Source organism: Heloderma suspectum, chromosome 2 (genome assembly GCF_057233095.1).
Source record: "Heloderma suspectum isolate Gila_16-S chromosome 2, 16-S_ref, whole genome shotgun sequence".
Taxonomy (NCBI): Eukaryota; Metazoa; Chordata; class Lepidosauria; order Squamata; family Helodermatidae; genus Heloderma; species Heloderma suspectum.
In genome coordinates, this window is record NC_139459.1 from 331728276 (window position 1) to 331755777 (window position 27502).

General features: G+C 42.8%; 2 protein-coding genes and 1 pseudogene across 3 annotated transcripts in view; 1 reads left to right on the plus strand and 2 right to left on the minus strand.

Moving 5' to 3' along the window:
* The window catches only part of CADPS (calcium dependent secretion activator), a 517790-nt gene that overhangs the window by 358205 nt on the left and 132083 nt on the right, over positions 1-27502 (plus strand). The window contains exons 20-21 of one of the 2 annotated variants that reach the window (XM_084840490.1): positions 7389-7493; positions 11245-11351. In XM_084840490.1, coding sequence (XP_084696616.1) covers positions 7389-7493; positions 11245-11351 — 212 coding nt within the window. The remainder of the gene's footprint in view (positions 1-7388; positions 7494-11244; positions 11352-27502) is intronic. The other variant, XM_084840489.1, reaches the window with a different exon arrangement.
* LOC146355050 (uncharacterized) lies at positions 20362-20980 on the minus strand (annotated as a pseudogene).
* LOC146355051 (uncharacterized) lies at positions 21029-23870 on the minus strand. Its single transcript, XM_084834594.1, has 3 exons — positions 23795-23870; positions 23438-23605; positions 21029-21987 (listed from the first exon to the last, which is right to left on the minus strand). Exons 1-3 carry the CDS (start codon positions 23868-23870, stop codon positions 21029-21031), a joined length of 1203 nt encoding a protein of 400 aa, XP_084690720.1.

The following is a 27502-nucleotide window of genomic DNA, read 5'->3' on the forward strand; positions in this document are numbered from 1 at the left end:
GCCCAGAGTGGCTGGGTGACCAGCCAGATGGGCAATTAATAAATTTAATAATAAATAAATAAATAAATTTGCAAAGGATGATGAGATACCAGAAGAGCATCAAGAGTACCAGAAGAGATTCACTTGAGCACATCCACTCTGCACAGGGCTGCAAACAGGCAGGCTCACCTCATCTGTGTGAATCAACGCGTCCAAGTGATCATGGTGGCACTTTTGCAGCCTCTACAATAAAGTAAATCACAGCAGTCACATAGGCAATTCCTATATGAAGATGCCAGCTCACACAGACCTCTGCATGAGCACTGCCCTTCCACAAGTCAGCCAGGCAGTCCTGTGCTATCTTGAGGTATTCACATGGAGGCCAACAGCTAGTTGAATCAGCCCTAGGAAGCGAGGTCTGTTTAGTACACATACATCCATAAATAAAAAGAGATGTATTAAAAATGCTGCTTATGTTATCCTGAAAGGAGTAAGGATGAGCCTTGAATTTGGACTTTTGTAAGACAGTGAGTTGATCTTCCTACTGCTACCCACTGCCTGTATAACATAGCATGAAGCAATTACATTTCATGCCAGTGTTTGGCAAGAGCTATCTATATGCACTTGCTGGCATCAGCAGGGAATCAGCAGGGGTATTTTAATTACTATTGTGGTGCATGTTGCAGAGCTGCAGGGAAATATGCACAAATCCTCCCTGATTGCTTTCAAAAACACTTTTTTGTTGCTGTTTTTACAATTTCAATTAATGAAAAAACCAGAGTAGATGGAAACCATCGTAGATCAGTTTGCTGACAACAGCACAATCCAATCTAGTATAGGTCATGTATTTTATATTTTAACAACAACTTGATAAGGCTAGCTGCTATAGCCACTTTGTCTTTTGCTTCTTTCTTTCTTTCTTTCTTTCTGTCTGTCTTTCTGTCTTTCTTTCTGTCTTTCTGTCTTTTTTCTTTTCCTTCATTCTCCCTGATTTTTCTGCTTTGTGCACACACACACACACGCACACACTACAACTGAAGTTGCACAACCCGGGCACGTTTGACAGCTGCAGGATTTAAATGTCAATCAGCTCTGAAATATATTTTTCAGCTAGGTCACTGTAGGTGTCTAGGTCTGCAGCAACTGGCAGAAATGTGCAGCTGCTAGCAGGTTGAGTAGCTGAAACATATTCAAAGCTGGTGCAGAGATGGATTACTGCAGGGCTTGCTATGCAACTTAGCTGTATCTCATGGGTGCACTTGTCCTCTGGCTTTGGTACCCTTTGAGGAAACGTCTCTCTCTTACATGCCAATCACATTATAACTGAATGGGAACAGGTCAGATGAAAATTGTCCGCAGAGGTAATCCTGTGACACAATAGACTGCTGCTTATTGGGTGAAAGGGAATGCTATCCTTTTGCAAGGGTTGCTCTTGTTGGATGCCTCTGTAGATAGCATACATTGTTTGGTTTACTAATAGTATATATGTGTGTGTGTGTGCATCAAGGTTCCTCAACAAATGACATACCTCTAAAGGTAGTTGTCATGAAACGCATGCTTCTCTCTCTGATCTGCCCCTCCCTGGTTCACAGTGTCCGGATCAGGCAAAAATCTATTCTCTCACACATAATGACAGAAATGTATAAAATTTTGCATGTTGTGGAGAATCATAGAATAGTAGGATTGGAAGGGGCCTACAAGGCCATGGAGTCCAACCCCGTGCTCACTGCAGGAATCCAAGTCAGAGCATCCCTGACAGCTGGCTGTCCAGCCTCGTCTTGAATGCCTCCAGTGTGGGAGAGCCCACTACTACCTCCCTAGGTAATTGGTTCCATTGTCATATTGCTCTAACAGTCAGGAAATTTTTCCTGATGTTCAGCCGGAATATGGCTTCCTGTAGCTTGAGCCCATTATTCTGTGTTCTGCACTCTGGGATGATCGAGAAGAGAAAGCGGGTAGGGAGCAGTTTTTCTCTCTCCCCTCCTCATAATACTCAAACCGGGGGTCATCCAATGAAGCTAAATGATTGTAAATTCAGAACAGACAAGAGGAAGTGCTTCTTCAAACAGCGCATACTTAAATTAAGGAATTCACTGTTTTTGGCTACCACCTCAGATGGTTTTAAAAGGTGATTAGTCAAATTCATGGAGGATGAGGCTATCAATGGCTACTAGTCATGATGGCTATATAATATCTTCAATACTGGAGACAGTATGATTGTGAATAGCAGTTGCTGGAGAACGGCAGTGGGAGATCCAGCAGCGTTCTTCTTATACACATGCGAACATAAGAGCAAAATGAAACTGTGTTCCCCAATCATTGTAAGGTTTGTCAAATAGACAAATACTTGGTCAAATTGTCAATTTTAAGAGATCGGGTGCCATGCTTTAGATGTGGGTCAAACAAAACTGGATAACATCCAGAATGCCCAATAGAATAAAGAGATAGAGTCTCAGGATGTTGAAAAATATGTAGTTTTATTCCCTACGTGTTTCAGCTCTAAATAATATATATGGGCCTTCTTCAGGGGTCTGTATTTCTAAAAGTGCCTGCAGAGATCTCTGAAAAAGATAGGCTCCAAGATGAATCCTGCAAAACTGGGAGACTATCTTTTTCAGAGATCTCTGCAGGCACTTTTAGAAATACAGACCCCTGAAGAAGGCCCATATATATTATTCAGGGCTGAAACATGTAGGGCTACTCATTGGAATAAAGCTACATATTTTTTCAACATCCTGAGACGTCATCTCTTTGTTCCATTGTGCAGTTTAGATTTGCAAAATGTGTCATCTCATGCTTGTTCCTTAACCACAGTGGAACCAGCAAAGCATGTGCAACCTGCAGAACTGGTTTCCAACATTCCATGGCAAGTTTGACTACAGCTCTCATTCATTGCTGCAGTGTCTAACCTACAACTGGAGGGAGTAAGAAGCTTCTATCTCAATATACCCTTATTTTTTCCTGAGGAGACTCAGAAAAGGTGCTTCAATAGGGCACTTATTGGCTCAGTGTGTGAGAATCCTAGTACTGGCTAGTCAATCACTGTCAAATCATGTTACAGTGACCAACCTCATCTACCAGCTCTCAATTAATACAAAGTAGAGATGGGTGAGATCTCCCAAGCTCATTTTGGATTAACTCAGAAATTATTCAAGACCTCCTGAAAAAATTCAGAAGATCTCATATCATTTTTCTGAGCCCATCTGAGGCCTGGAAAAATGACCAAAGTCTCCTAAACTTCCCTCAATATTAAATCTCCTTTGCATTGCAATAGGGGCAGAATTCAGGGGTTGCAGGGGCAAAGACTTTTTTTTGCCACCATAGCCTCTGAATTCTGCTCCTGTTCTAATGGAACAACATTGCTCCTTTATATAGGAGAAAATTAGGAAACCCAAGAAGATAGCAATTCTTCAAATCAGAGAGAATTGGGAGGCTTATAAACCTCTCCTTTGAAAAAGGCTTTCATGATACCCCAAAGTACTTTGCCAAGACTGGCTTCAGATAACTTTTTTTGACATCTCTAATACAAAGATAATTCACAAAATCCAGATTACAACCTAAATGAGATAGTTTTTTCTTAAGAGATCTACAGCAGGAAGGAGACTTCCAGTTCCAACCTTCTTGTGTTGGACTGGGAGCTGGGGGATCCAGGTTCTAGTCCCCACTCGGCCATGGAAGCTCACTGGGTGACTTTGGGCCAGTCACACACTCTCAGCCCAACCTACCTCACAGGGTTGTTGTTGTGAGGATAAAATGGAGAGGAGGAGAATAATGTAAGCCGCCTTGGGTGCCTTGCAAGAGGAAAAAAGGCGGGATATAAATGCAATAATAAATAAAATAAATAAATTATGTTAAAAACGATGCACGCTTGACCTGCAACATCATGGGGAGGAAGGAGGGAAGACTGAAATGGCTGAGCTTCTGTCCACCGTGGAAGCCCCTAAAGAGACAGGAATTCCAACCAGGGAAGCATATGGAAATGCGAGACAAAATGTTGTAGCCAAGTTCATCTCTTCTGTATAGTTTGGATCAGAAATAGTGTATTTAGCATGAGCCAAAAAAAAAGCTTGGCTAGTCTCGCCTGGTTCTTCCTTCCCTTAGCCCATGATAAATTAGTCTTAAGGTGTTTTGGGACATGAATTAATGGATTCATTAGAAAGCTAAGGAAAGAGGTAAACAAGAAAGAAAAAAGAAAGATCCAGCCATACTATATCTATAATAACCCTAAAACGTATGTTGTATAGAAAAATTCAAACATCTGATGAAAACTTTCCTAGTTCCTCATAGTTTTGTATGTTAAACTTAATTCTTAATCCTTTCTTGCCTCTTGAATTCTGCTATTTGGTCTATTAGCTTTTCTGTACCTGAACCTTTAATAACATTTGTTGCACTCTTGTAAATATTCAAGGACATATACCTCAGTTTTACTCTGTAGATTAAGATACCTTAAGATTTTACTCATTATACAGGGTAAAACAAGAGTTGAACATATGAGAATTAAAGGGCCGGGCCTACCATTATGGAAAGTAAGATGGCTGCCTCAGGCAGCAGATTTTGGGTGTCATGAAAAGGCAGAAAATTAAAGGTTGTTTATTATCATTGTATTTTACTGCAAAGCAGAGTAGAGAAACCTCTCCATATGTTGGATTGTCACATGGAGGGGGATAAACCGGGCAGCCCTGTAGAGTCAGAAAATTGGTCCATCTAGACCAGTGCTGTTGTTACTGACTTGCGGCAACAGTTCATGCAGCTATTTTTTCCCAGCCCTGCTACTAGAGGTGGCAGGAAATGAACCTGGGACAAAGAATGTACTATACAAGTAAACCATGGGCCCTTCCACCTGGGGTGCATTCAAATGAAATATTGATCATGCAAAATATGTCTTGTAAAGTCACCTTGTGAAAAAGTAGTCATATCAAAACCTAACAAAACCAATATAAATAAATCTTCATTTGCCCAGTCTGTTTGTGGCTGATTATGCAATCTATTATGGATAGTTTGGGCAGCCAGGCTCTCTCTCAGGTCCAGATTCTGAAGCTTATTATTGATGTTTTTAATGTGTGTGTGCTTGTCAGGTTGAGATGAGAGGGGTTAAGATTAGGATTACAATCCTTCAAACAAGCTGTTTGAATTCAGTGGACTTCAGTGGAATTCAAGCAGCCAAAGGTTACGTGGGACTCCTGCCAAAGAATAGTGGGAAAGTGGCAGCCTATTTTATTGGGACATGTGTTTGTACCATCTTGATCAGTGCCAGCTCTGGGTTTTTAAGGGCCCTTGCGCAAATTCCCCTCAGTGTCATGAATCAGGACTCTGACCCCTTGTCCTCAGAATAAGAGGTGTTAGAGTTAAATGGGAGAGGGCTCAGCCATGGAAAGGTGTCATGAGGCTTCCATCTTCCCAGGACCCAGTTCTTCAAAAAGTTTCCAGGGGTCAGCTCCCCTGTGTCCAGAGCAGGTTGCCTTACTGTCTTCAGACAAAGGCCATGAGGACACTAGCATGCCATAGCCATTCCCACAGTGTCACAGCCTGAATTTGCTAAAACAGGTCAGGGCCCTTTAAGAGATCAAGCCTCAGTAGGGAGGTGGGGCTAATCAACCTAAATCTACACCATTATTTAAACCTCAGTCTTACTCTGCTCCTTGTTAGAGCAAAGTATAGACAAACCTCTCTGACTTCCATCCCCAGCGCCACTTGGAGCTTTCCATCCTGCTGATCTAGTCCTATTCCTGTAACCTTGCTGATTGTTCCAGAACCCTGACCTTGAGGGGAAAAATCCAGTCCATAGATGAACTCTGCAACCATGGCCTCACCAACACTTAAATCATGCTAAGCCTTACAGCAGAGGCAGAATAAAACACTCAATGGGCTCACCTCCCTCAGTGAGCCTACCTTCCTACTGCCATTGTCACTTGCTCCTCATCCTCTTTCTCGTCATTACCACCACTTGCTTGTTTGATAGGCAGAAATCCAGTGAGCAAGTAGGCACTGGCATCTACTGATTCTCTTTCTCACCACCTCCATTGTCTGGGGCAGAGTGAGAGGCAGGGAAACAAATAGGCTGCAAACCTCTTAGAGGTATATTTTAAAATATGGTAAGCAGTATAAAAATCTATTAAATGATTGAGTGTCAGTTTTTGGTAGAAAGGCAGGGTATAAATCAAATCAATCAAATAATAAAATGGTGAAGGGGAGGAGCAACTCCAAGGGGCTCTTGTCAGTAGGCCTCTGCTGGGGCCTCTCCTACCATTGCTGCCAGCCCTGAGCTTACATTCCCTTATATTCTTTTTATAACACTTTCAAAATTATAACCAGCCAGAAATCCTCTTTCTTTAAATAAACAGCCAAACTATTGGGGTCTCTCTTTTTTGCTTTTCCATCTCTTGGAAATGCAAGCAAAACGAAAAGGGCGCTTGGCAACCGACCATCCAGATAAATATGCCAGACTCTTTACAGACAGAATTGTTTAGAGAAGTGCTTTGGCTATTAAAATGTTGGTCTTAAATATAGCAGAAACTATAGGAGAAGTACATTCATCATATAGAATTTGTTGTTGTGTGCATACAGAAGGAATATATATATATATATATATATATATATTCATTCATTCCCCCTAGGCTGATATAACAAACTATATGACAGATGGGTCAAGTCCTGATTTGCAGTATTCTAACATTTGGAACAGCAAAGTAACATATTTGATAGAACTGGCAAGTTTTTATATATGATTCAACCCAGAATATAAAAGCCACTAGAATTCCAAGAGGAAAATAATGAGCTGGAAACAATCAGAAACCACACATTTTAGAAAAAAGTGAGAGATTTGAGTACGTATTTAAATTGCACAAAGAATGCTGTATAGCTATCTTTTTAGCCTGAAATGTGTTATAAATTTTTTAGAATGCTACCAGTCTTTGCAAAGCAATTCATTTTTGTGCCTCCCTCTTTTTTCAATTAATAAAATTAACAATATCTAGAAGAAATCTATAGTAGGCAATATTTCTTGCGACTATATGGGTGCAAAAGGCAGGCAATGCTGTTTCACATTTGACACATGCAGATGAAGTTTTTTTTAAAAAAAAACAACCACCACCAACAACTAATTGACTGTACTAAAATCCTGCTTTTTGCACTTGGCTACATGAAATAACAATTAGCATTCACACTGAATTTTAAGCATCCTAGATTGTGAAATCTCAAAGCATAGTGGAATCTGTCGACTTCAGAAAAAAATGTTTGTTGTCATAATTGTGTAGTACTTGAGTTGACGATAAGCAAAACAGCAGCTATTCCATTTGTACTTTTATCATTTCTGCTTACTTTTCGTTCAAAGTTTTCATCTTTTTTTGTCACTGTTTATGAAGTCGTGTGTGTCTTTACTTTTACTGTCTCTCTACGTCATTCACAAACAGCTCGATCTTCAGTGCCCAAGCCCCCCACTGGGCCCACTCCATCCATTCAAACGCAGACTGACATGATAAATCAGATGCTGAAAGGCATACCTAAGCAAACACAAAGTACTGTAATAGTTTTCCTTCCTTTTATTTAATGATTTTCTAGTTTAGCCTTTTTCTCATTAATTTACTGTGGTTTAGATTTTAGGAGCCTAGTCTCAAGCATAGGCTTTTAATTGAGACATTCCTAGTGCAGAGCTTCTAGAAATACCATTAGTTTCAAAATGCCCACATTTTTTGTCTAGCCATGTCTGACATATGCAACATTTCGAAATACCAACGTCAGCACAAAATAACATTGTTGTTGCATAACATTTTGCATGAGATATGTGAATCTGTATTATTTAAATGATGTATGAAAATATCAAGAAGTATGTTGTTTCATTGACCAGTACTCCAGCTATTTGCACATAACATGATTTACTCATACTGAAGAATTTATCCACCTGCCCGCCGCAAAAAAACGTTAAACCCAAAAGAAAACTTGAGAGGGATCTACATTTTATCTTGAGACAGATTATTGCAGAAAAGCTTGTTATTTATTACATATTTGCAGTCCAGCCTCTCCACAGGTTTGATGTAAGTGGACATTACCACTCCAACCAAATGCCTGTAGTGTGGCAGATTGTTGTCTGTCAGAACTTTTAAAACGTCCTCCTGTCCTGCCAATACCCTTCTTTCCTTGGCCTCAGAAGCACGCAAAATTTTCCATTTAATAAAAATAGTATGATTTATAACAGAACAACATACAAATTATATTATTTTAGTCTGATTCGGAAAATCATTTCACAATAATGATCTCAGTCACTGTGAACTTAAATCCATAACTTTAATTTTCAGTGTGGGATAAATAGACTGCATAATGTACCATTGTATACTATACATTTTATAGTAAGGATATGTTCAGCTGAAGTTTTAAAAATTATTGAGAAATACTGGAATTTTTAAGAGAATTATTTATAAAGGTCCTGATTCAACATAGACCTTAAGGCTTCAGTCCTGTACCCACTTACCTGGGAGTAATCCCCATTGAACTCAGTGGGACAGAACTATATATGTTCTGAGTTGACATATATAGGATTGCGCTGTCACAGAGTATCCTATGGGTTTGAGTAGGGAGAAATCCATGGAGGAGCTACTGTCACTTCCTATGCTTTGTCACGCGCATGCTGACCAGGGCAGAAGTGGAAAATATTCAATTTTTTCTGTCTTTTTTCTTCCCTGTTTGCCCTTATCTTTTCAGGGCTGGCATAGTTGTCCTGCCAGGGCTGGCATAGTTGTCCTGCCATGTCAGTGTGTGTGTGTGTGTGTGTGTGTGTGTGTGTGTGTTGGGGGAATGGGAAGGCTTTGGATCTGCAGATCCAATGTCTCCTTTGATCCACCCCAGCACAACTCTTCCCCCCACCCCATCATTGGAGCACTGATACTGGAGGTGCTATGGCACAGAGGAGGTTGCTGCTGCTGCAGTGAGAATTCCTCCAGTAGTGGCCCTCTGCAGAGAACATTTTATCATGAGGATTTCGACCCTTGTGAAACAAAGCCCCCACACACACATTTCCGCACTGTTTCAAGGGGGCACAAAAGGGAGTATAAATGTTCAGTTGTGGCCACTGACATCCCTAAAACATATTCAGAATTCCCCAGTCCAGCACTCTATTCTTAATGACCTGGCATTGCAGCAGCACCCAAGGGTGAATCTCTTTGCGGCAAGTGCTTGAGCGCCATTTTTTTCTTTGCCTCAAGTTAGCTGTCTTCATCCTGGCAACAGTGATGTCATCGCATAGCCAGATCTGACTAGATACATAATAATGTCACTTTTGCTTGAAAGAAGGACAGTTTGTGCGGGGAGATGGTGCCGAAGCAGCAGCTACTCAGGGCTTCAGACAACAGCAAAGGAACACAGTAAAAGATCTAGTGATCTTTCACAAATGTTTTGGGATTCCCCAAATGCCCTTATTGAACAAAAAACATTGACCCCTAAAAATTCAGCATAACAGTAGTTGTCAGTTCAAAATCCAGAGAGGTCGCCTGTACCTTCAAGGGTTGCATCGAACAAAAAAATGTGTTTTGTGCGATTTGCCCCACCATTGTCATGCAGAACTGCAATGGGAAAAAGCCACGGAAGGCGAAATTATTCATGCCTCTATAATACATTATTATTCTGGGATGACCCAAGCTTCTGATAAAAAGATGCTTTACAGCATCTTTCATGCCTGCTATCAGAATATAATAGGAAAGCTTAAGGAATTTTTATATTTGTGAGTTCTGACCTGATCCGTACCTCCTGGACTAATGTGCAGAACTGAGTTATCCTCTGACTTTTCCCTGTGTGATGTTCACAGAGTTCTCGGCTCAAAAAAATGTATCAAAATGCTTTTTAAATTGCATATTTTGAGAGAGAATATGCATAGACATGTGCATTTTGAGAGAGAATATAAATACATATTTAAATACGAATTTTTGTGCAGATGTTTTTTTACGTTTTCAGATTAATGGAACTAACGGACATATCGGTAAACACATGGAAAAGTGATAGGGACCAAAAATAAAATGATTCATTCACTCCTAATGTATCACTGATTTGGCATTTGGTTTTGGAAGATGTGAACGAAGGGCTTGCCTCTTTGAACTCTCATGAGAGTACGTTGGAGGGTAGTGTAAGGAAGGGATGGGTGAATCTGTCAATCTCAGTCTTGTCTAGATCACTGGTATTTTAAGGTCAAGCTTATCCCATCCTGTTCCCAGATAAACTTGTGATTGTTTTAAAAAGAGATCTGTGCAGAAATTCATATTTTTAATGCACATGTTTTTGCTAATGTATGTATTTTTAGTGCATTTCAAATGTACACACTTTTTCCATTGTTATAATACATTTGGTGGGCACATTTCCCAAATATATACATTTTGTGTGGACTTTCCCTGTAATATGCACATTTTTGTGGACATTTTCCTTCAGATGAGGTGCATTGCAAAGCTCTCAAAAATGCAAATTTTGGTATGCAACTCTGTCTCAGCTCGCTTAAAGGCTTGGGAGGTGCAAATTGGGTACATCCATAAAAAACATGCTATGGAGCAAATTTCTCACCCATCCCTAGTGTAAGGTGGGAAGTAAGCAGGTAGTAGTTCCTTTTTACATTGCCTCTAGTAATAACTATACCTTTGTACACATTCAGGTCACATTCACACATTACATATGTGTTCCAGTTTCCAGAGGTCACTTGCTCTGCTAAGGAGAAGCCACTTCCTGCTGAACCACATACACTCGTAAGAATAAGTGGTCACTGCAAACACCCTCCTGCTCTTGCAAATTTAGATTTAATATAATATAAACCCACTGATGTCAGCTGGGATGAATTAGCTTAAATCCAGTACTCCAACATCATAGATTACTTGATCATCTTATATAATATACAAAATTGTAACTTTGTTCAAGATCCATAGAATAAACATATGTATCCATAAACTCTGAAATCAAATGTTCTCTATGCAGATAATACCAAGATGCTGTCTCTAGGAAATGTAAATTTCTCAATTTCAACTACTTACTTGCTATCATCTCAAGTGCAAAGTAAAACAATTTGTACCGCATATTTAAATTCAAAGCTGGAGCACTGTTTTCATGGTATAACAACAAACGTGGCTTTATGGTTTGCTCAGTACTAACTACATAGCATTTTAACCCTTGCATGATGTAGAATTTAAAATTACTATTATTAAGTATTCTGTTATTGTTTTAATTAACCACCTAATCTATTGGCCTTACATTGAGCCTATCCTATCTCACTCCATTTTAATTCAAGTTCTTGTACTACAGAAAATGTAGGTCGGTTAGTCACACCTGCCAAAAAGCTAGAAGATACAATTCGCTTGGCGGAATTGGTAATTGAAGTTCTACAACAGAATGAAGAACATCATGCAGAGGTGAGCAACAATAGTCTAAATATTTCTGAGCAGAGACATATTGGAGCAAGTGTGTTCCTGTGTATATTACACCTCTATTTCTTTATACCATAGGGTGAACATTGAGCAAGACAAAGCTGCTGTGTCCCCAAAATAACACTAAATATAACTAAAAAGTAATCTTGTAGGGAAAGGTGTTTAAAATATTTATTAAAGTACTAAGGGCACAATAACTTGAGTATCACTTACATGCAAGCTCAGTTTGACTGGGATTTAATTAACGCAGTTCATGATAGAACCCCCCAATCACCAGATTTTGTTCTCAGGGACTATTCCAATCTAACATTTTGCAGAAGATTGCCTGTGAAGAAATCCATGAAAAAAAATGTTCCATCAGAATGCAAAATCCACATGGATTTTGTAGGAGAGATCCACAATCAGGAGATTATATTTCTCCCTTCTCTGTATTCAAGAACCTAGCTTGCAAAAAAAATATATTTTTCATCCCAATATAATGTGTTCTTGTCTGGGTTACTCCATGGGTAATCTTCAGCTTTAGAGTCAGCTTTCCATTAGTGACTTCATATACACTTATTCGTTAGTGTTAGTGACAGCAGTGTTTGGCCAAATGTTTTTAAACAGCTGAGTAATTACAACATAAAAGTTATCCAATTTAAGGGGTGTGTTACAGTGTATTGAAGGTGTTTGCAGCGGGAGGAGTTTAAAGGCCATATTAAAGGTACTGAAAAGCCAATAATAGAACTTAACCAGTTTGTGTTGACAACTAGTTGTTTATATTTGGGCAGGGCAAAGGTTCTCTGCTCACCTTCATCAGACCTTCCTTTCCAACAAAGTTTGGAGTAAGAAACTCAGGCAAATTATTGGGGGCAGGGGGCTCCTCATACTTTTTGGGGAGAATAGTACTTATAAATATATTACAAGTTTGGTCCAAGGGCTTCTTTACCTTTTCCTCCTTTTTGCATAGTTTAAAAGCACCACTCAGTGGCACCACAGCTTTCACACACTTTGGAATGGGACTGCAAATGCCTCTGGGAAAACACAATGTAATGTCATTATATCATTACCATAGTGCTGTATGGAAAAAGATGGCTGGGGCAACATCACCTTCCCAGGAGCATTTGTGGGGCCATTTCCAAAGTGCACAAGAGCTATACTGCCAGCAGCCATTCACCTGAGCTGTAGCAGCCCTTTTATGTGTAAAAAAGGGGGGCAACAAAGAAGCTTTTTGACCACCTCATAACATGCCCACCCTAACCTTGGCCCCTACCAACCAAACATGTCCCCTGAAGTTCAGAAGGATCCCCCCACAATGCCTCCCCAAATGTTAAAAAATTCGGGAGAGTCAGTTATTCAGATCAGCCCTAGTTTATATGCACTAATATGCATGAAACTGAAACATGCATAGCAGTACACAAGAATGCAGCTTTAGTTACTAGCTAACCCTAGTTACTGGGTGCCAGAAACCTTGGACAAACTTTGCAGCTTTCAGCTTATAAATCCTTCAGCATATACAGTCAGGGCCAGAAATATTGGAACAAGGATAACTGTTTTGGCAGTTGGCCTCTGTACACCACCACATTGAAGTTGAAAGGAAACACACCCAGATGGGAGCGAAGTCAGGACTTTCAGCTGTTATTCAAGGGGTTTGACAAACGTGGGGCACTAACCATTCAGGAAGTACAGCCCGTGGCATACACACACACCCATCGTTGGTGGCTCATAAGTAATGGAATGAATGGCTGACAAGCAGCTGCATGGCCAGGTGTGTCCTGTTTCCTGGGTACCCCATGACCAATCAAGCAGATAAAAGGCCTGGAGGTGGTTCTGAGTGTTACATTTGCATTTGGTAGCTGTTCACTGGAACTCCCAACATGAGGTCCAAAGAGGTGTCCATGCGAGTGAAGGAGGCCATCATTAGGCTGAGGAAACAAAATAAACCCATCAGAGAGATAGCAAAAACAGTGGGAGTGGTCAATACAACGGTTTGGAACATCCTGAAAAAGAAGGAATTAACTGGCAAGTTCAGCAACAACGAAAGGCCTGGAAGACCACAGAAGACAACTAAAGTGGATGACCGCAGAATTCTGCTCATGGTGAAGAGGAACCCTTTCACAACATCTAGCCAGGTCAAGAACGCTCTTGCGGAGGTAGGCATGTCATTGTCAACATCTACAGTCGAGAGACGGCTTTCTGAATGTAAATACAGAAGCTTCACAACAAGGTGCAAACCACAGGTAACGCTCAAGAACAGACAGGCCAGATTAGCCTTTTCTAGCAAACACCTAAAAAAGCCTGCCCAGTTCTGAAATAAGATTCTTTGGACTGATGAAACCAAGATTAACTTGTACCAGAATGAAGGGAAGAGAAAAGTATGGAGAAGGAAAGGAACAGCTCATGATCCAAAGCATACCACATCATCTGTCAAACACGGTGGAGGCGGTGTTATGGCATGGGCATGTATGGATGGCAATGGAACCAGGTCACTGGTGTTTATTGATGATCTGACTGCTGATAAAAGCAGCAGGATGAATTCTGAAGTGTATAGGGCTATACTTTCTGCTCAGATTCAGCCGAATGCTGCCAAATTGATAGGACGCCGCTTCATATTGCAGATGGATAATGACCCAAAACATACAGCAAAAGCTACCCAAGAGTTTCTCCAGGCAAAGAAGTGGGATGTTCTTCAATGGCCAAGTCAGTCACCTGATCTCAACCCAAGAGAGCATGCTTTTCACTTACTGAAGACAAGACTGAAGGCAGAAAGACCCACAAACAAGCAGCAGCTGAAGGCAGTTGCAGTGAAGGCCTGGCAAAGCATCTCAGGGGAGGAAACTCAGCATTTGGGCATGTCTATGGGTTCCAGATTTCAGGCAGTCATTGACTGAAAAGGATTTTCATCCAGGTATGAAAGGCGATCCTTAAGTTTTAAATGATTTTGGTTTATTCCATTACTTATGAGCCACCAACGATGGGTGTGTGTGTATGCCACTGGCTGTACTTCCTGAATGGTTAGTGCCCCACTTTTGTCAAACCCCTTGAATGACAGCTGAAAGTCCTGACTTCGCTCCCGTCTGGGTGTGTTTCCTTTCAACTTCAATGTGGTGGTGTACAGAGGCCAACTGCCAAAACAGTTATCCTTGTTCCAATATTTCTGGCCCTGACCATAGTTCCTTCAGCAAAGGGGCAGTTGGTTTAATGCAGCCTTCCCCAACCTGGAGCCTTCCAGATGTTTTAGACTACAAATCCCAGAATTCCTGACCATTGGCCATGCTAGCACCAAGCTGGGGAAGGCTGCTTTAATGTCACTCCTAAAACGTTAACTTCTTATGAACACAAATCACAGGTTCAGGTGGCAGGTCCTTAGCACTGGCCCAAGCACACAGCTGATGTCTTCCTCAGTATAGCTGCAGCTATTTCAACAGCTGTGTTTGTGGCTTCTTCTTTTATCCCCCTGCTACAGCACAGCTGTGTTATTATACAGCACTGGCAGGTAGGGATGGGAGATTCAGCGATGCTCATGCTTGCTGAGATTTTCCAAGCTCCACCTTGAAGCTCGGACTGCCTCATTCCCATTTTCAATTGCAATCTGTTTTTCTTTTTCATTTGAACAGAAAAGTTGTGTATTTTGTACAAATTTTTGAAATTGCACATCCAAATGCACTTTCTTCCCATAGACAAAAGTGTGAAAATGTATATTTTAAAAAATATTCAAATTTTTAAAGCACAGTTTTCTAAATGTGTGCATTTTGCTAACATGATTGCAAGTTCAAGAATGTGCAAGCTTTTTCCAAAAACTGTGCTCCCATTCGCATTCAGGGTTGCAAATGGGGCAAATTCGAGTTTAAAATGAATCAAAACTAAATTTTCACGAATCCCTACTGGCAGCTGGGTTGGACCCATCCATTCCACTTGCCAAGCAATTGGTGGGCCTCTCGGGGCTCTAGGAGCCAATGAAGGTAGGGCAAGCCCATGTTGGTCATACCTATTGTTAAGGATGAGAAGGACTGCCTAGCAAGCAATGGGAGGGCTTGCAGCTGTTCTCCATATGCCCAGCACTGGATCACCTTTCAGTTGCAGTGTAGATGTCTCTCTTGACACTACTGCAGCTAAAGATCTATAGGATTTCATAAGGGCAGAACTAGTGTAGAGTCCTGTTAGGATTGAAGCACATACATTAATTCATAGATGAAGTACTGACCCATGTGTGGTCAGTGTTTGTCATTACATGGGGCCAGGATTTCATTTCCCATGTATAGACCTGTTGCATATATTTAGTTCTATGTAAATTCATAGCCAATCTGCTTTGAAAACTGAAGTGATTTGTCATAGCTTTTATAAATTATCCTTTAAAAATTCAGATAAAACTTTCTCTTGTTTATAACTTTCAGTGCTGTAACATTAATTCCCTATTTTCTGCTTTCCTTCTCATTGACGTTTCTATATTGCATTAAATACATTTTAACATAAATAATTTCACCATTAAAAATAAAACATAAATAAGATGTCTAATAAAAGCAGAGTAAAATTAATTTATTTCTAGAGCTCAGCAATCGACAAGTCCCAACTAACGCCTGATTGCATATTTAAATTTCCTCCCTGTTTTTCTACTGTTCATTCAATCTTGGATGATCCTGGCAGGGAAAAGAGGTATGTGACTAAACTGAATGAAACAAGTCACCTCCTGTCATATTTCGTGCATGCCCTCTCAGTGCCATGTTTCCTAATGGGATCTTCCCTGGGTCATCCTTGCTTTGTAACTTTGGATCCAAGGAATGTAACAGCAACTTCAGTTTGAACTGCTTGTGGAACTGTAGCCCTACATGGCAGGGCCGATGTGGGGGACATTCTCCAGCCCATGCATGTAGCAATGGATATATTTCTACAAGCACTGCAGTTACATCCCAACACTTGTCCTACCTGCCTGGGCTCTTTCCTCAGCCTGTTGTTTTCCCCTGTTGCTCAGTGTACACCTGATCTGTAGTTCACCCTGCTGGTAATAGACATGAATGACAAATGATTAGCTAGGATAGCAATAGCCTTCCTCTGATTTTGTTCATTGTGTGTATTGTTCTGGTATATACAATATGTATATATGGAAAGAGATTATGTAGGATTGAGGAGTGAAGCAACATCTGTTTTCATGTTGTTGAGAGACTAGAAGTATCATGTAGAAAGGGAATAATTCTATGAGCTGTAGTGATGTGTCTAAAGAAAACAATGTTGTTTCCCACCTCATTATCATGATATATCTTGCAAGCACTGAAAAATCTGTAATGATCTGATAACAAAGAAAGGAGGCAACTGGCTATGACTCTGAGGCACAGATTCCATAAAGGGGGCAGTTCACCGCAAAGGGACATACCTGGAAACCCTAATACACATATGCATTATCTTACTATTCTAATAGTACCTAGGTCATGTGGGAAGGCACCATGGTGGAACAGCAACCACACTGTGCCCATAATACATGAACCAGCCTTTAACAATTGATACTAGGTATGTTAAGGAAGCAAGTCCAATTCATAGTTCAAGAGTGATGTGTAAAAAAAGTAAGCATAGGGCAAAGTGGTACCAGACTGTTCGTTGTCACCCTCTTTCTCCATGTTGACTGATTTTGTACCTTTAGAAAAATCACCCTTTTCTTATTTTTGGTGAGTTTTTATAGGTAATTTTCAGGTCACTTGAAGTTCTTCACAGAGGTGACTCATCCATCGATTCAGCTTGTATCACTTATCGACAATCAGTTATGTCAAACAGTGCAAGCACATTGAATGATCCTGTTACTGAGCACACCTTTTTAAATTCCTTATAGCTATTGTAACCACACCGAAAGAGAAACAACTGCCTAGGCAATACTGAAAAACATTACCAGGAACAAACTTTCCTCCTAAGTTAGTTCATAGTTGGTTTGTTAACAATAAGCAGGCAAAAAAGACAAAGACAAACAAAACCAGAGAACAATAAAGAGGCTGCTCATTATATACATTCTCAGGATCCAAAGACTGTGCAATTCATTCCATGTAAACAAACACGCTTTGAATTTGAGTTGTTGGACAGCTGAACCCCCACCCCACTCATGTCACATGACAAACTACTCTTGAAACTGAGGAGTTTCAAAATGAATTTGTAGAGGTCTGCTGTTAAAAAAGAAGAAGTGAAAAATCCAAAGTGGAGACCATAGGGCCTAAAGTAGTTGTTTAGGTCCCAACATGATTTTAAGTCTATGCCATTTGTCTCTTTTTTCTCAGACTGGGTTTTTTTTTTCCTTTGCAAAACTACAAAGGAAAGGGAATTTTATAAAGCACTAGGTGTCACAGGCGTTCACTATTGCAGTTCTCTCTCCATATGTATGTATGTATGTATGAATATGTATATATGTATTTTAACTTCTTGAAGACATGCATATATACATGAGTTCCCATGGGTATGGTAAAAAAAAGTCATATATTTGGTGGTATAGGGAGGAGCCTTCCTCTTCATGATTGTAACAAAGAAGGTAAGTAGACTTCTTACTATGTTGAACAGGATTGTTGAGTAACAACATGTTACTAATCTCATTTTCAAGAAAGGAATACTGCAATCACAGGACAAGGACAATAGTTTGGGCATGGATGAGCAGACTTATTAAATGCAAGCTGAATGCTACTTCAAAAATGAGAAATACTGTTCTTTGGAAATGACCGTGTTCCTTTCTTCTGAATTCCTAAGGCATTCGCTCTTTTTCTGATTTATGAAAACAGGCTTTTAATTGCCAAATTCTAGAATAATTGTGTTGGCTTTTGGAGCAAACCTTATTTTGTTGTTCCCCAAGACTAGATTTATTTATTATTTATGAACAGAATTACTAAGAGGTTTCCTCAAGCCCTGCATATCCAGCTTAATTTATAATGCAGCTTTATTATAATGCTTTAAATAGAATTAAAATACACAATGATTTTTTAAAAGCAAATAATAATTTGAGCAGATGAAGCAGAGAACTCTGATTACTATAATCTTCCTTCAAAATATTTATCGGGGGAAATGTAGAACTTTTCAGGATTGCTATCCCTAAATCTCCCAGGGGCATCTGATTGGCCATTTTGGGAAGCAGGATGCTGAACTAGATGGAACTTTGATCTGATCCAACAGGGCTCCTCTTATGTTCTTATTTAACTTCTCTAGGTGCAGGTCATGTAGAATCAGGGTTTCCCCTTAAAAACTAGAAATGATGCAAATGGACAAAGATAGCCTAGCTACAGTTATCCATGCTCTGGTATTCTCTTGTCTGGTTAACTGCAATGCATTATATGCGGGGGCTGCCTTTGAAAATGGTCTGGAAACTTCAGCTGGTCCAAAACAAGACTGTTAATGGGGACTGGCCAACATGATCATATTATGCTAGTACTTTTACAGCTGTCCTGGCTGCCAGTCCATTCCCAGGTCTAATTCAAAGTGTGAATTTTAACTTTCAAAGTTAACTTTCAAAGACCTAAATGGCTTGGGGCCAGGTTACCTGAAGGACATCTCCTCCCATATGTACCTGTCTGGACCCTAAGATTGTCCTTAAATGCCCTCTTCCAGGTGCCCTCACCTAATGAAGTTAGGTGGGTGGCTACTACAGAGAGGGCCTTTTTAGCTGTGGCACCCTGGTTAGGGAATGTCTTCCCCAGAGAGGTTCACCTGGCACCTGTGTTGTGGTCTTTTCAGCAGCAGGTGAAGACTTTTTATTCTCCCAGGCATTTTAAGTTACTCAGTTTTTATTGTTTTAAATCAGTTACTGTATTTTTAGATCTTTACCTTGCTGCTGGTTTTTACTCCAGTTGTATACTGTAGTTTTAAACTTTCAAAAGTTTTATATTATGTTTTATCACATTGCTGTATTTTATAGTTTTATCTGTTGTGAAACGCCCAGAGAGCTTTGGCTATTAGGTGGTATAGAAATGTAATAGATAGATAGATAGATAGATAGATAGATAGATAGATAGATGGTATGCACAAAAGCGACATTATAGAAAATCTTAAAGTAATGCTAGCAATGGTAAGGTACACATAATCAAGTAATATAGACCATTACAGCCAATATTAATGTCACAGTGCCATAGAACTCTAGAGAGTTCCAAGGTATATAATTTTAACACTTAAACTGTGTCGGGAGAGTTCATATTATTAATCCCTTAGTGCAGGCGTGAGCAATCTGTAGGCCATGGGCCGCATGCAGCCTTTGGCTGCTCTCAGTGTGACCTGCAGCCTGCAGGATCCCCACCCACTTTTCCCTGCGGCCCAGCTGATCACCTGGGCTGCAGGAGAAAGGCTCCATCTTCCTCCCCATCCGTCAGCAACCACAAAGCAGCTGGGATTGCTGTTTCCCTGCTGCTAATGGCAGCATAAAAGCAACTATCTCAGTCAGAGTTGCCAATTGGGGAGCAGGAAAAGAGGCTTAAGTGTCCCCCTCTCTCAGCAGCATAGAGGCAGTGCACCCACCAAGCCACCACCCAGCACTCATGTGGCCCTCAGGGCCAAAAAGGTTGCCCACCCCTGCCTTAGTGCCTATCCACACATGAGTTTCCTGTGCAACCAAAAGGACAAAAAGTAGTACCTGAACAAAGATGGTGTCTGATTGACACAATATACCAGTGCAAGCGGAGATGGGTAATAAAGAGACAGACACGAGTGCTTAGATTGAAATTGGGCCACATTTATTGAAATATCTGTAAAGGGGAAAACCTAGGACAGGCACTGAACTGTGCCAGCTGCTACCTGGCACTGTAATGGGCGAAAACATTCACAGCCCTCGGGACTACCCCATTTGGGGGAGGTAGACCTTCCCCTGTCACCCCCTCCCGAGCCGCAAAGCTCCTGGGTGAGTGAGGTGAGTCGGTCTCACAGGCAACCCTTATCCCCCCACCGAGCTGCAAAACCCATTTGGGACACCTCAGGCATCACCTGTCACCATAAAAGGTGCCTCTAAATGCCCACCATCCCTAATCTTATTCCCCTTTGCCCATCCTAGCCGCCACCGGGAGTGACAAGCCTATTGCTTGTAAAACTCCCCCCACCTGCGAAGAAATTCCCGCAGGCCCCTTTGCAGATCCAACAAAAAGATGTCGTTTCCAGCATCAGACAGGTGAGCACCATCCTATCTGTAAAGCTCCCTCCTTGTCCATGTAATTTCCTGATGAGTGATGATCCCATCACCGTGCTTGTATAGCCCCATGGCTATTTCTCTTTTAACTTCCCTCCGAGCCATGTCTATACCTCCCGTCTTCTGAGTGTTCCAATTAATTCTTGGAAGCAAACAGGACCAAATGATAGTTATCCTGGCCAACTATGCTGGATAACTTGAAAATCAGCCAAGGCCTGCACAATGAGGTCCTTGCCTTTAACCCAACACAAATCATTCCCCCCAAGATGCAACACCAAAATCTGTGTGGGGACATGGACCAAACTTGGATGGAATAGCGTAGGAAGGAGGAGCTCCCACCGGATGCCATGTCTACTGAGCCACTGAACATGGGCATGCGGGGACAGTCCAAGCTGGGATCCGCAGCCCAAGCCCTCCAACCAGACCAAACCACCAAGCTGTGCCCACATATGAGCACATGCACTGGTTCTCGTCCATTCCATCGATCTAAGGGAATAAGAACAGTAATAACAAGAAAAGAGGTGTCATACCATGGATTGGCAGGTAAGCCCCACACTTAAGTCCAGAAGGTCCTGGACTGCCATCTACCCACTGCCTTCACTTGATCATGTGAAAAGCCCAAAGATGCGGCTGCTGAGGTGGCTCCAATCCAGAAGGAATGAGTCCCAAATCGGAACTTACCCAGGCCCAGAGCATTCAATGCTAATTTAGTCACGGCCCAAAACTGAAATTCCGTCAACGGGGAACTGTCAGAGTGACAAAATAATGTGCCATCCACGGACCCCCTGATTTCCAAGAAAAACACTAATACCCTGACAGGGCATGATTCCTCCATTAGAGCAGGATGGAGTGACACCGTCATACCCCTACCCACCTGGTCGGTCTTGGATCTCCTGATCCGAAGATGTGCGATATCTGAATGGGCCTGGACATCTGAATATCTCAGGGCCCTACCTGAAGTATTGCTTTTGGATGCCCACACTAGTTCGGAAATCCTAAGGGCCCCAAACAAAGCCGTTAAGGAAGCTGTGTGGAACAATATGGCCTCATAGTGGAAGGCACAAATGGATGACCACAATCTGCGAAGACCCAAAAGGGTATCCGGAGAAAGGGGGCATCTAGAGTCCACAGATGGAGGTAATATCCTGGCCCAGCCCTGGACAGTGCGCCGTAGCCTGAAATCTGACGTGGTATCACTTCCGCCCTTAGCCTTAGACCAAAAGGCGAGCGCAGCCAGCCTCCCACTTATGGATTTGGCTGAAAGCCCCTTATTCCTAGAATAAATGCAGAACTGTAAGAGATGATCCACAGAGATGGGCCAAGACTGCTGCAACTGCATGTTACACCAGAACTCATGGAACTCCCTACTTGCTCTGTCATAAACAGCTTTAGTGCTGGGAGCTATGGAGTTCATCATGGCCTGCTCAGCTTCAGTCTGCCAATCTCCCCTAGAGCAGCGGGCATGGGGTCCAGCAGTGGATGAGCCCACGGGGCCAACTCCCGGAACCTGTTGATCTGGTTACGCGACAGAGCATCGGCGATTGGATTGTCCAGGCCAGGTACATGCCGGGCGCTGAACCAGATATGTCTCAGGCAATGAAGCATAACTGATCTTACCAACGACATAACCCTATGGTTTCTGGAAGACAAGGTCTTAATGATATGGATGGTGGCAAGATTGTCACACCAAAAGTGAACCACAGAGTTGGCCATTTGGTCAGCCCAAATATGTGTGGCCACAAAAATGGGAAAGAACTCCAAAAAGGTAAGGTCCTTACAAATTCTGGCCGCCTCCCAACTCTCAGGCCACCGTCCATCCCACATGGGGCCCCGCCAGCTTCTGGCATTAGGGCAAGAGGTGCAGCGGTGCTGTCCACCACAGACAGAACATTCATGGCAGAACCTGCATGGGTTTCAAGAGCAGGAACCCTTGGTACTATACTCCCAGCAAAGCCAGCGGTGTTGAACCACCTGCTCCGCCATCGGCCAGGAGGCTGATGTGGGTAGCTGTTTGGCCAAGATGTGGCCACTGTCAGATCTGTCGCCAAAACCTGGTCTGGATGGGGTCATGAACTGGAGCCACAGGTCCTGCTCCTTGAGGTCCCATCTCATGGATGGGTCGATGGCCGCCCTCTGTCAAAAGGCCTCATCATAGGCCAGCCAAGCCCTGCCCTGATATTCAGTGTATGCCCTGTAAATAATGTCAATGTATTTGGTGAGGATCCACCCACATTCTGGAAATTTTTGTTGCACTATACACACATATAGATCATAAAGCTTGGCAACCGGTTTGCCCAGGTGCATGCAACCTTCTTCCGCCGTCCTCTATCCTGCTCTCTGTCCCCAGATTTTTCCTTGTCCTTGTTTTCCGGTTTGCAGAATAACAAGGCGAAAACGTCAATAGATTCCCCATGGAGAATCTTCTCCCTTGTGGCGGAAGTGAGGTGGAAGCCCATTGGTGAGAAAGCAGCACCAGTGGGTATTGCATCCCTCCCTAGATTAGCATAAGGATCTGTTTGTACTATAAGAAGTAAGGGAAGCGGTCCCACTGTAGGTCCTGCTGGGCCCTGCCAAACCTGTGCGCAAGCTGCAGTTGTTGTCAAAGGCTGCTGAGGAGTGGCCTCTGGTGGTGATGCAGATGGGACTGCCACTCGGCTAGCAATAGTGGAAACGCCAGTACCTAGTTCCATCTGAGGCGAGGTGGGAGATGGCTGTGCAACTACAGCCGTAAGGGCATATGTAGTTGAAGGTGTCACAGCGGCCGGTGCAGGGGCCACCGCCGCATCAGGCAGGGGGTGTGTGGGAGCCTCATGAAGAGGCCCTGAACCTCCCGCATTTGTGTTAGGCTGCTCTCTGGAGGGTGGGGGGAAAGGCCAACCCTGAGCAGTAAGCCAGGGTAGCCATCCCCAAGGCCCCAGTGGTCCCCAACCTGGCCAGGAGGCATGAGGTGCAATACTTGTCTTACCTGAGTCTGGGGCAGCTGAGCCTGTGTTCCCCGATGCTGTGGCGGATGATGTTTCCCCCACCACCAATGCCTGTGACGCTGCTGATGTTGGTTCTTCCTCTGCCCAAAGAGCCACCCCGGGGTAAGCTATGACAGGGCTGGAAGACGCCTCGATGGTATCTAAACGCACTGAAATGGGAATCAACAATGAACGCTGCGTCTATTGCCTTGTCCGTTTGGGCTGCACACCACCGGACTTGCTTGGTCCGGCAGGGGCGGGAAGAACAATCCCTTTGTCCTTTTCCACAGTCTCTAGGCATGCCAGGATTGAAGCCAAATCCGGGCCTGCCTCATTGTCCGAGGAAGAATCAAACCTACCCTGTGGCCTCTTTGCAGTAGGCCGTGGGGCCCTACCCTTTCCTTTCCTGCCCCCCTGTCCCTTTTTAGGAGGCATGTTGTCAGATCCCAGAGATAGCTAGCGAGAGGCAAAATACTAAATACCCACACCGCAACCCTAGTGGCAATTGGATTAGCTTACACCTGCGGTGTATAAGCCTGCAAGACCCAAGAAAGTGGGGGTGTCACCAGGGGATTGCCTGGGATATGGCCCCGGCACCCAAACAAACTGGACAGGAACAAGCAACTAGCCGAAAGTTGCTAGGCTCAGAAGCCCCAGATTTGGCAGGTATCACCCTTTCGAAGGGATGCCAGGGGAAATGAGTCGGATTCCCAGGCCTGGGGATACAGAGCCTGAAAAGGGGGAACACCTCCTGGGGCAACTGTGACTCTGTATTGCCCCCACTCCCTTGGGCACCATTGCAAACAAATCTTGGGCCAAATGGCCCTACAAGAAAATTGGGACCGCCCTTAAAAGGTTAGCCCTAAAGCCGCCTGCGGCATGCGAAACAACCAGCAGCCCCCACACAGGAGCAGCTGCCAAGCTGGCAGCGCCCCTGAGACTGAGAAACAAGGGGCCGCAAAGGCCCCACCGGCCTCCGATCAGGCCGTCAACACCCTCGCCGCTCCCTCTCGTGCTGGAGAGCACATGCTCAGCTAGCCGTCATCACCCTCGCTGCTCCTAGACGAGGCTGCCACTGCCAAAAAAGACGCTGCCGCCACGGCGGTAGAAACTTCATCCAATCCTTGGCCCAGGAGGAAGTGCACTGCCAGGAGGCCTCACTGCCGCCGATCACGTTGTCGCCGCTGCATCTCCTCTTTGCAGCTGCAGAGCGCATGCAGACACTCAGCAGCCATGTGAGAGAGAAGCTGCCCGGAGGGGCGTGGAGAGGATAAGACGCCTCTCCGACCCCACCCCTCGCAAGTGGCGTCACTGGTGGTCCAATAGCGGCCCGCCATGACGTCTCACCCCACCCACCCGCAATTCCCCCCCCCCCGTGGCCAGGCAAGCTGGACGTGGGGGGTAGGGCACTTCTTCCTGTTTTACAAATACGATGACATCCTCTTCAACATTAATATCAGTCAGACTATAGTGTACCTCTTGCAGATGAAGGGTGCCTATAGGTTAAGGAATAGCTTAGTAACCTATAGGTTAAAAATAGCTTAACAAAAGGAAGATGGTAATTTAGGAAGTTCAGTGAATCTTTCTAATGTAGGTTTATACTGTAATTATCATCTGCTCTTACCCTATTAATGTCCATCTCCAAGTTTCAATAAAGAAAATAATGGATTCCAAAACAAAGTAGGAGCTTAACCCATCTATTCATTTCGACTGAATCCCTCTTATTTCCTTCACTGACAAAACAATATGCCTTGATCATAGACATAATTAATCACTTGCCATTTCTTTTCCATTTAATTTATTCATTTTATTTACAATATATTTGTCTACCTTTCAAGAACAAAAATGCTCATGAGGGGCAGCATACAACATTGCATTGACAGAAGAGAGTTCGAGGAAGCTAACTTCCCGGCCCTCTCCTTCCCCCAACATCTCCCAAAGCCCTCCAGAAATGCTACACAGAGGGTCAAAAGCCCTTCTGAATGGGGTGAGCTGTGATACAAGGGGAAGGGGGGATACCCCAAAATCAGATGGGGGTACCTCACATAAGCAGGAGCTCCACCCAAGTACTCTCCTTGATTTTGGAGAATCCCACCTTCCCCTTCAGTCCTGCACATCACAGCTCAGCCCATTCAGGAGGGTTCCCCAACCCTCTGCATAGCTTTTCAGGGGGCTATGGGAGCTAATGGGCGGAGGCAGCAGAAGGGAAGTTAGCTTCCAGGAAATCCCTTCCACTAGTTGGGTATCACCCAGGATGGTTTCTGAAACAGTTGAAATACCATGAGTTGGATCCAGACAAACTTAGGTCATATTTTAATCCAGGAGTGGGGAACCTCAGGCCTGGGGGCCAAATCCAACCCTCCTGGAGTCCCAATCCAGCCCTGGAGGATTCTCCAAGTGGCCACACACCCTGCTCCTGCCCCCACACCCTGTCCTTCAACCATCAATCATTTGATGATTTCCTGGCTTTTGTGCAGTCCCCCCCACCCACCTTCTAAAAGGCTGAAATGCCTCTCCTAAAGCTCAGTTACTGGCAATTAAGCTTTAAGCCACAATGTCCTGGTATTTGGGGGGGGGGTATTTTTGGCACCCCTTTTTCCTTTGGCCCTGCGCACCACTGGTATGTGACCCCTGAGAGCTTCTCCAAAATTGAATTTGACCCTCGAGTTGAAACAGGTTCTCCAGCCCTCCTTTAGTTATATTGAACTCAATAAGACTTAAATGAGTTGTGACAAATATGTCCCATTGATTTCAGTGAGACTAGAATGTTAAACACCTTGTCTGGATCCAACCCAGTATAAAAAATTTCCAATTGAAACAATATAAAATAATAATTAAAAAAATAAAAGCAATAAGAAACACCTCCAGCTACAGTAACTGTGAAATGCCTGGTGGAACAAAGAAGTCTTCACCTGCCTTTGGGGAAAAAAAAAAACGAGGAAGAATACATACAGACATATCAGGGATGCACTTTCCACAATTCTGGGGCCACCACACAAAAGGCACTGCTCCTACTGGATGACAGTGTTACGTCCATGGAGTATGGGACGCGGAGCAGAGCTTCATTGGCAGATCTTAAAATGGTGGCAGATATTTAATTAAACATACAGCCCTTGCCTCACTTTTCAAGTCTAACATTCTCTCCCCTTTGAGGAATATTAATGACATATATAAACAGTGAGCTGTTAAGTACGTTCCATATTGCCTAATAGCAACTGCACAAGATCCTGTTGACACCACCACTCATACTGCATGTTCCTAAGCCAGAAGTGATTTTAAACACGCGTGCATGTGTCCCAAACACATTCACATCTGAGTCATGTATGATGTGAATGTCACTTCAGAGAAGCTGTATAGTGAATTCTTAAGGACCCATGCGCATGACAATGAGTTACTTCACTGATATTTCTTGGTTTTCAACTTTAGATTTATTTCCTGTTGTCGTCAAGTCTTGACTTGATTGTGGATAGTTTTTCTCATGCCTTAATTCTAAAACTGGGTGATTTTTTTTCAATTTAGCAGTGCAACTTTAAAACTTAAATGTGTATAATTAAGATAGTTTATTTTTTATCCACTGGTTGACTTTGAATTGTAAATGTGGGATGTTTAAGGGCCACTAAATCCCCATGCCAAGTCTATTTTCACATGCTGATAATCTAGATAAATTGTTAAGAGCATTGTGGGAAAGAAAAACAGAAAACCTGCAAACACAGTGAAGAAACTCCCAGATACTCTATATTTTAGACAAAGAACTAGTTTACCCCTTCAGTAAGTAGCATGATCCAGAAAGAATTAAGTGGGTTATTGTAAACTGAACAGATGCACCTCCTCTGTTGCATTACAGATATGTAGGAGAACAATACAGTTCTGATTCCACACTCCTTGAGAAGTTTCTGACTAAAAGCAGCAGGTGCTTAATGGATGCATTTTGCACCATATCTGCAGTAGGCTACCATTTTGTACTGCTGTTCTCTTTACAATAAAGCTAGTTTTCTATAGGATGTTCATTAGGTTTTTTTAAAAATGCCTATTGAACATGGATAACATTGAATGTGGTTAGAATAACA

Excerpts from the sequence above, each read along its gene's own strand:
- LOC146355051 (XM_084834594.1), bottom strand. The coding sequence starts at position 23,870 with ATGCCTCCTAAAAAGGGACAGGGGGGCAGGAAAGGAAAGGGTAGGGCC. Across the intron at positions 23,606-23,794 it reads TACTGCAAAGAGGCCACAGG|TGCGTTTAGATACCATCGAG; the intron begins GTAGGTTTGATT and ends TTCCCATTTCAG. Across the intron at positions 21,988-23,437 it reads CTCAGCTGCCCCAGACTCAG|ATCAACAGGTTCCGGGAGTT; the intron begins GTAAGACAAGTA and ends TCGCGTAACCAG.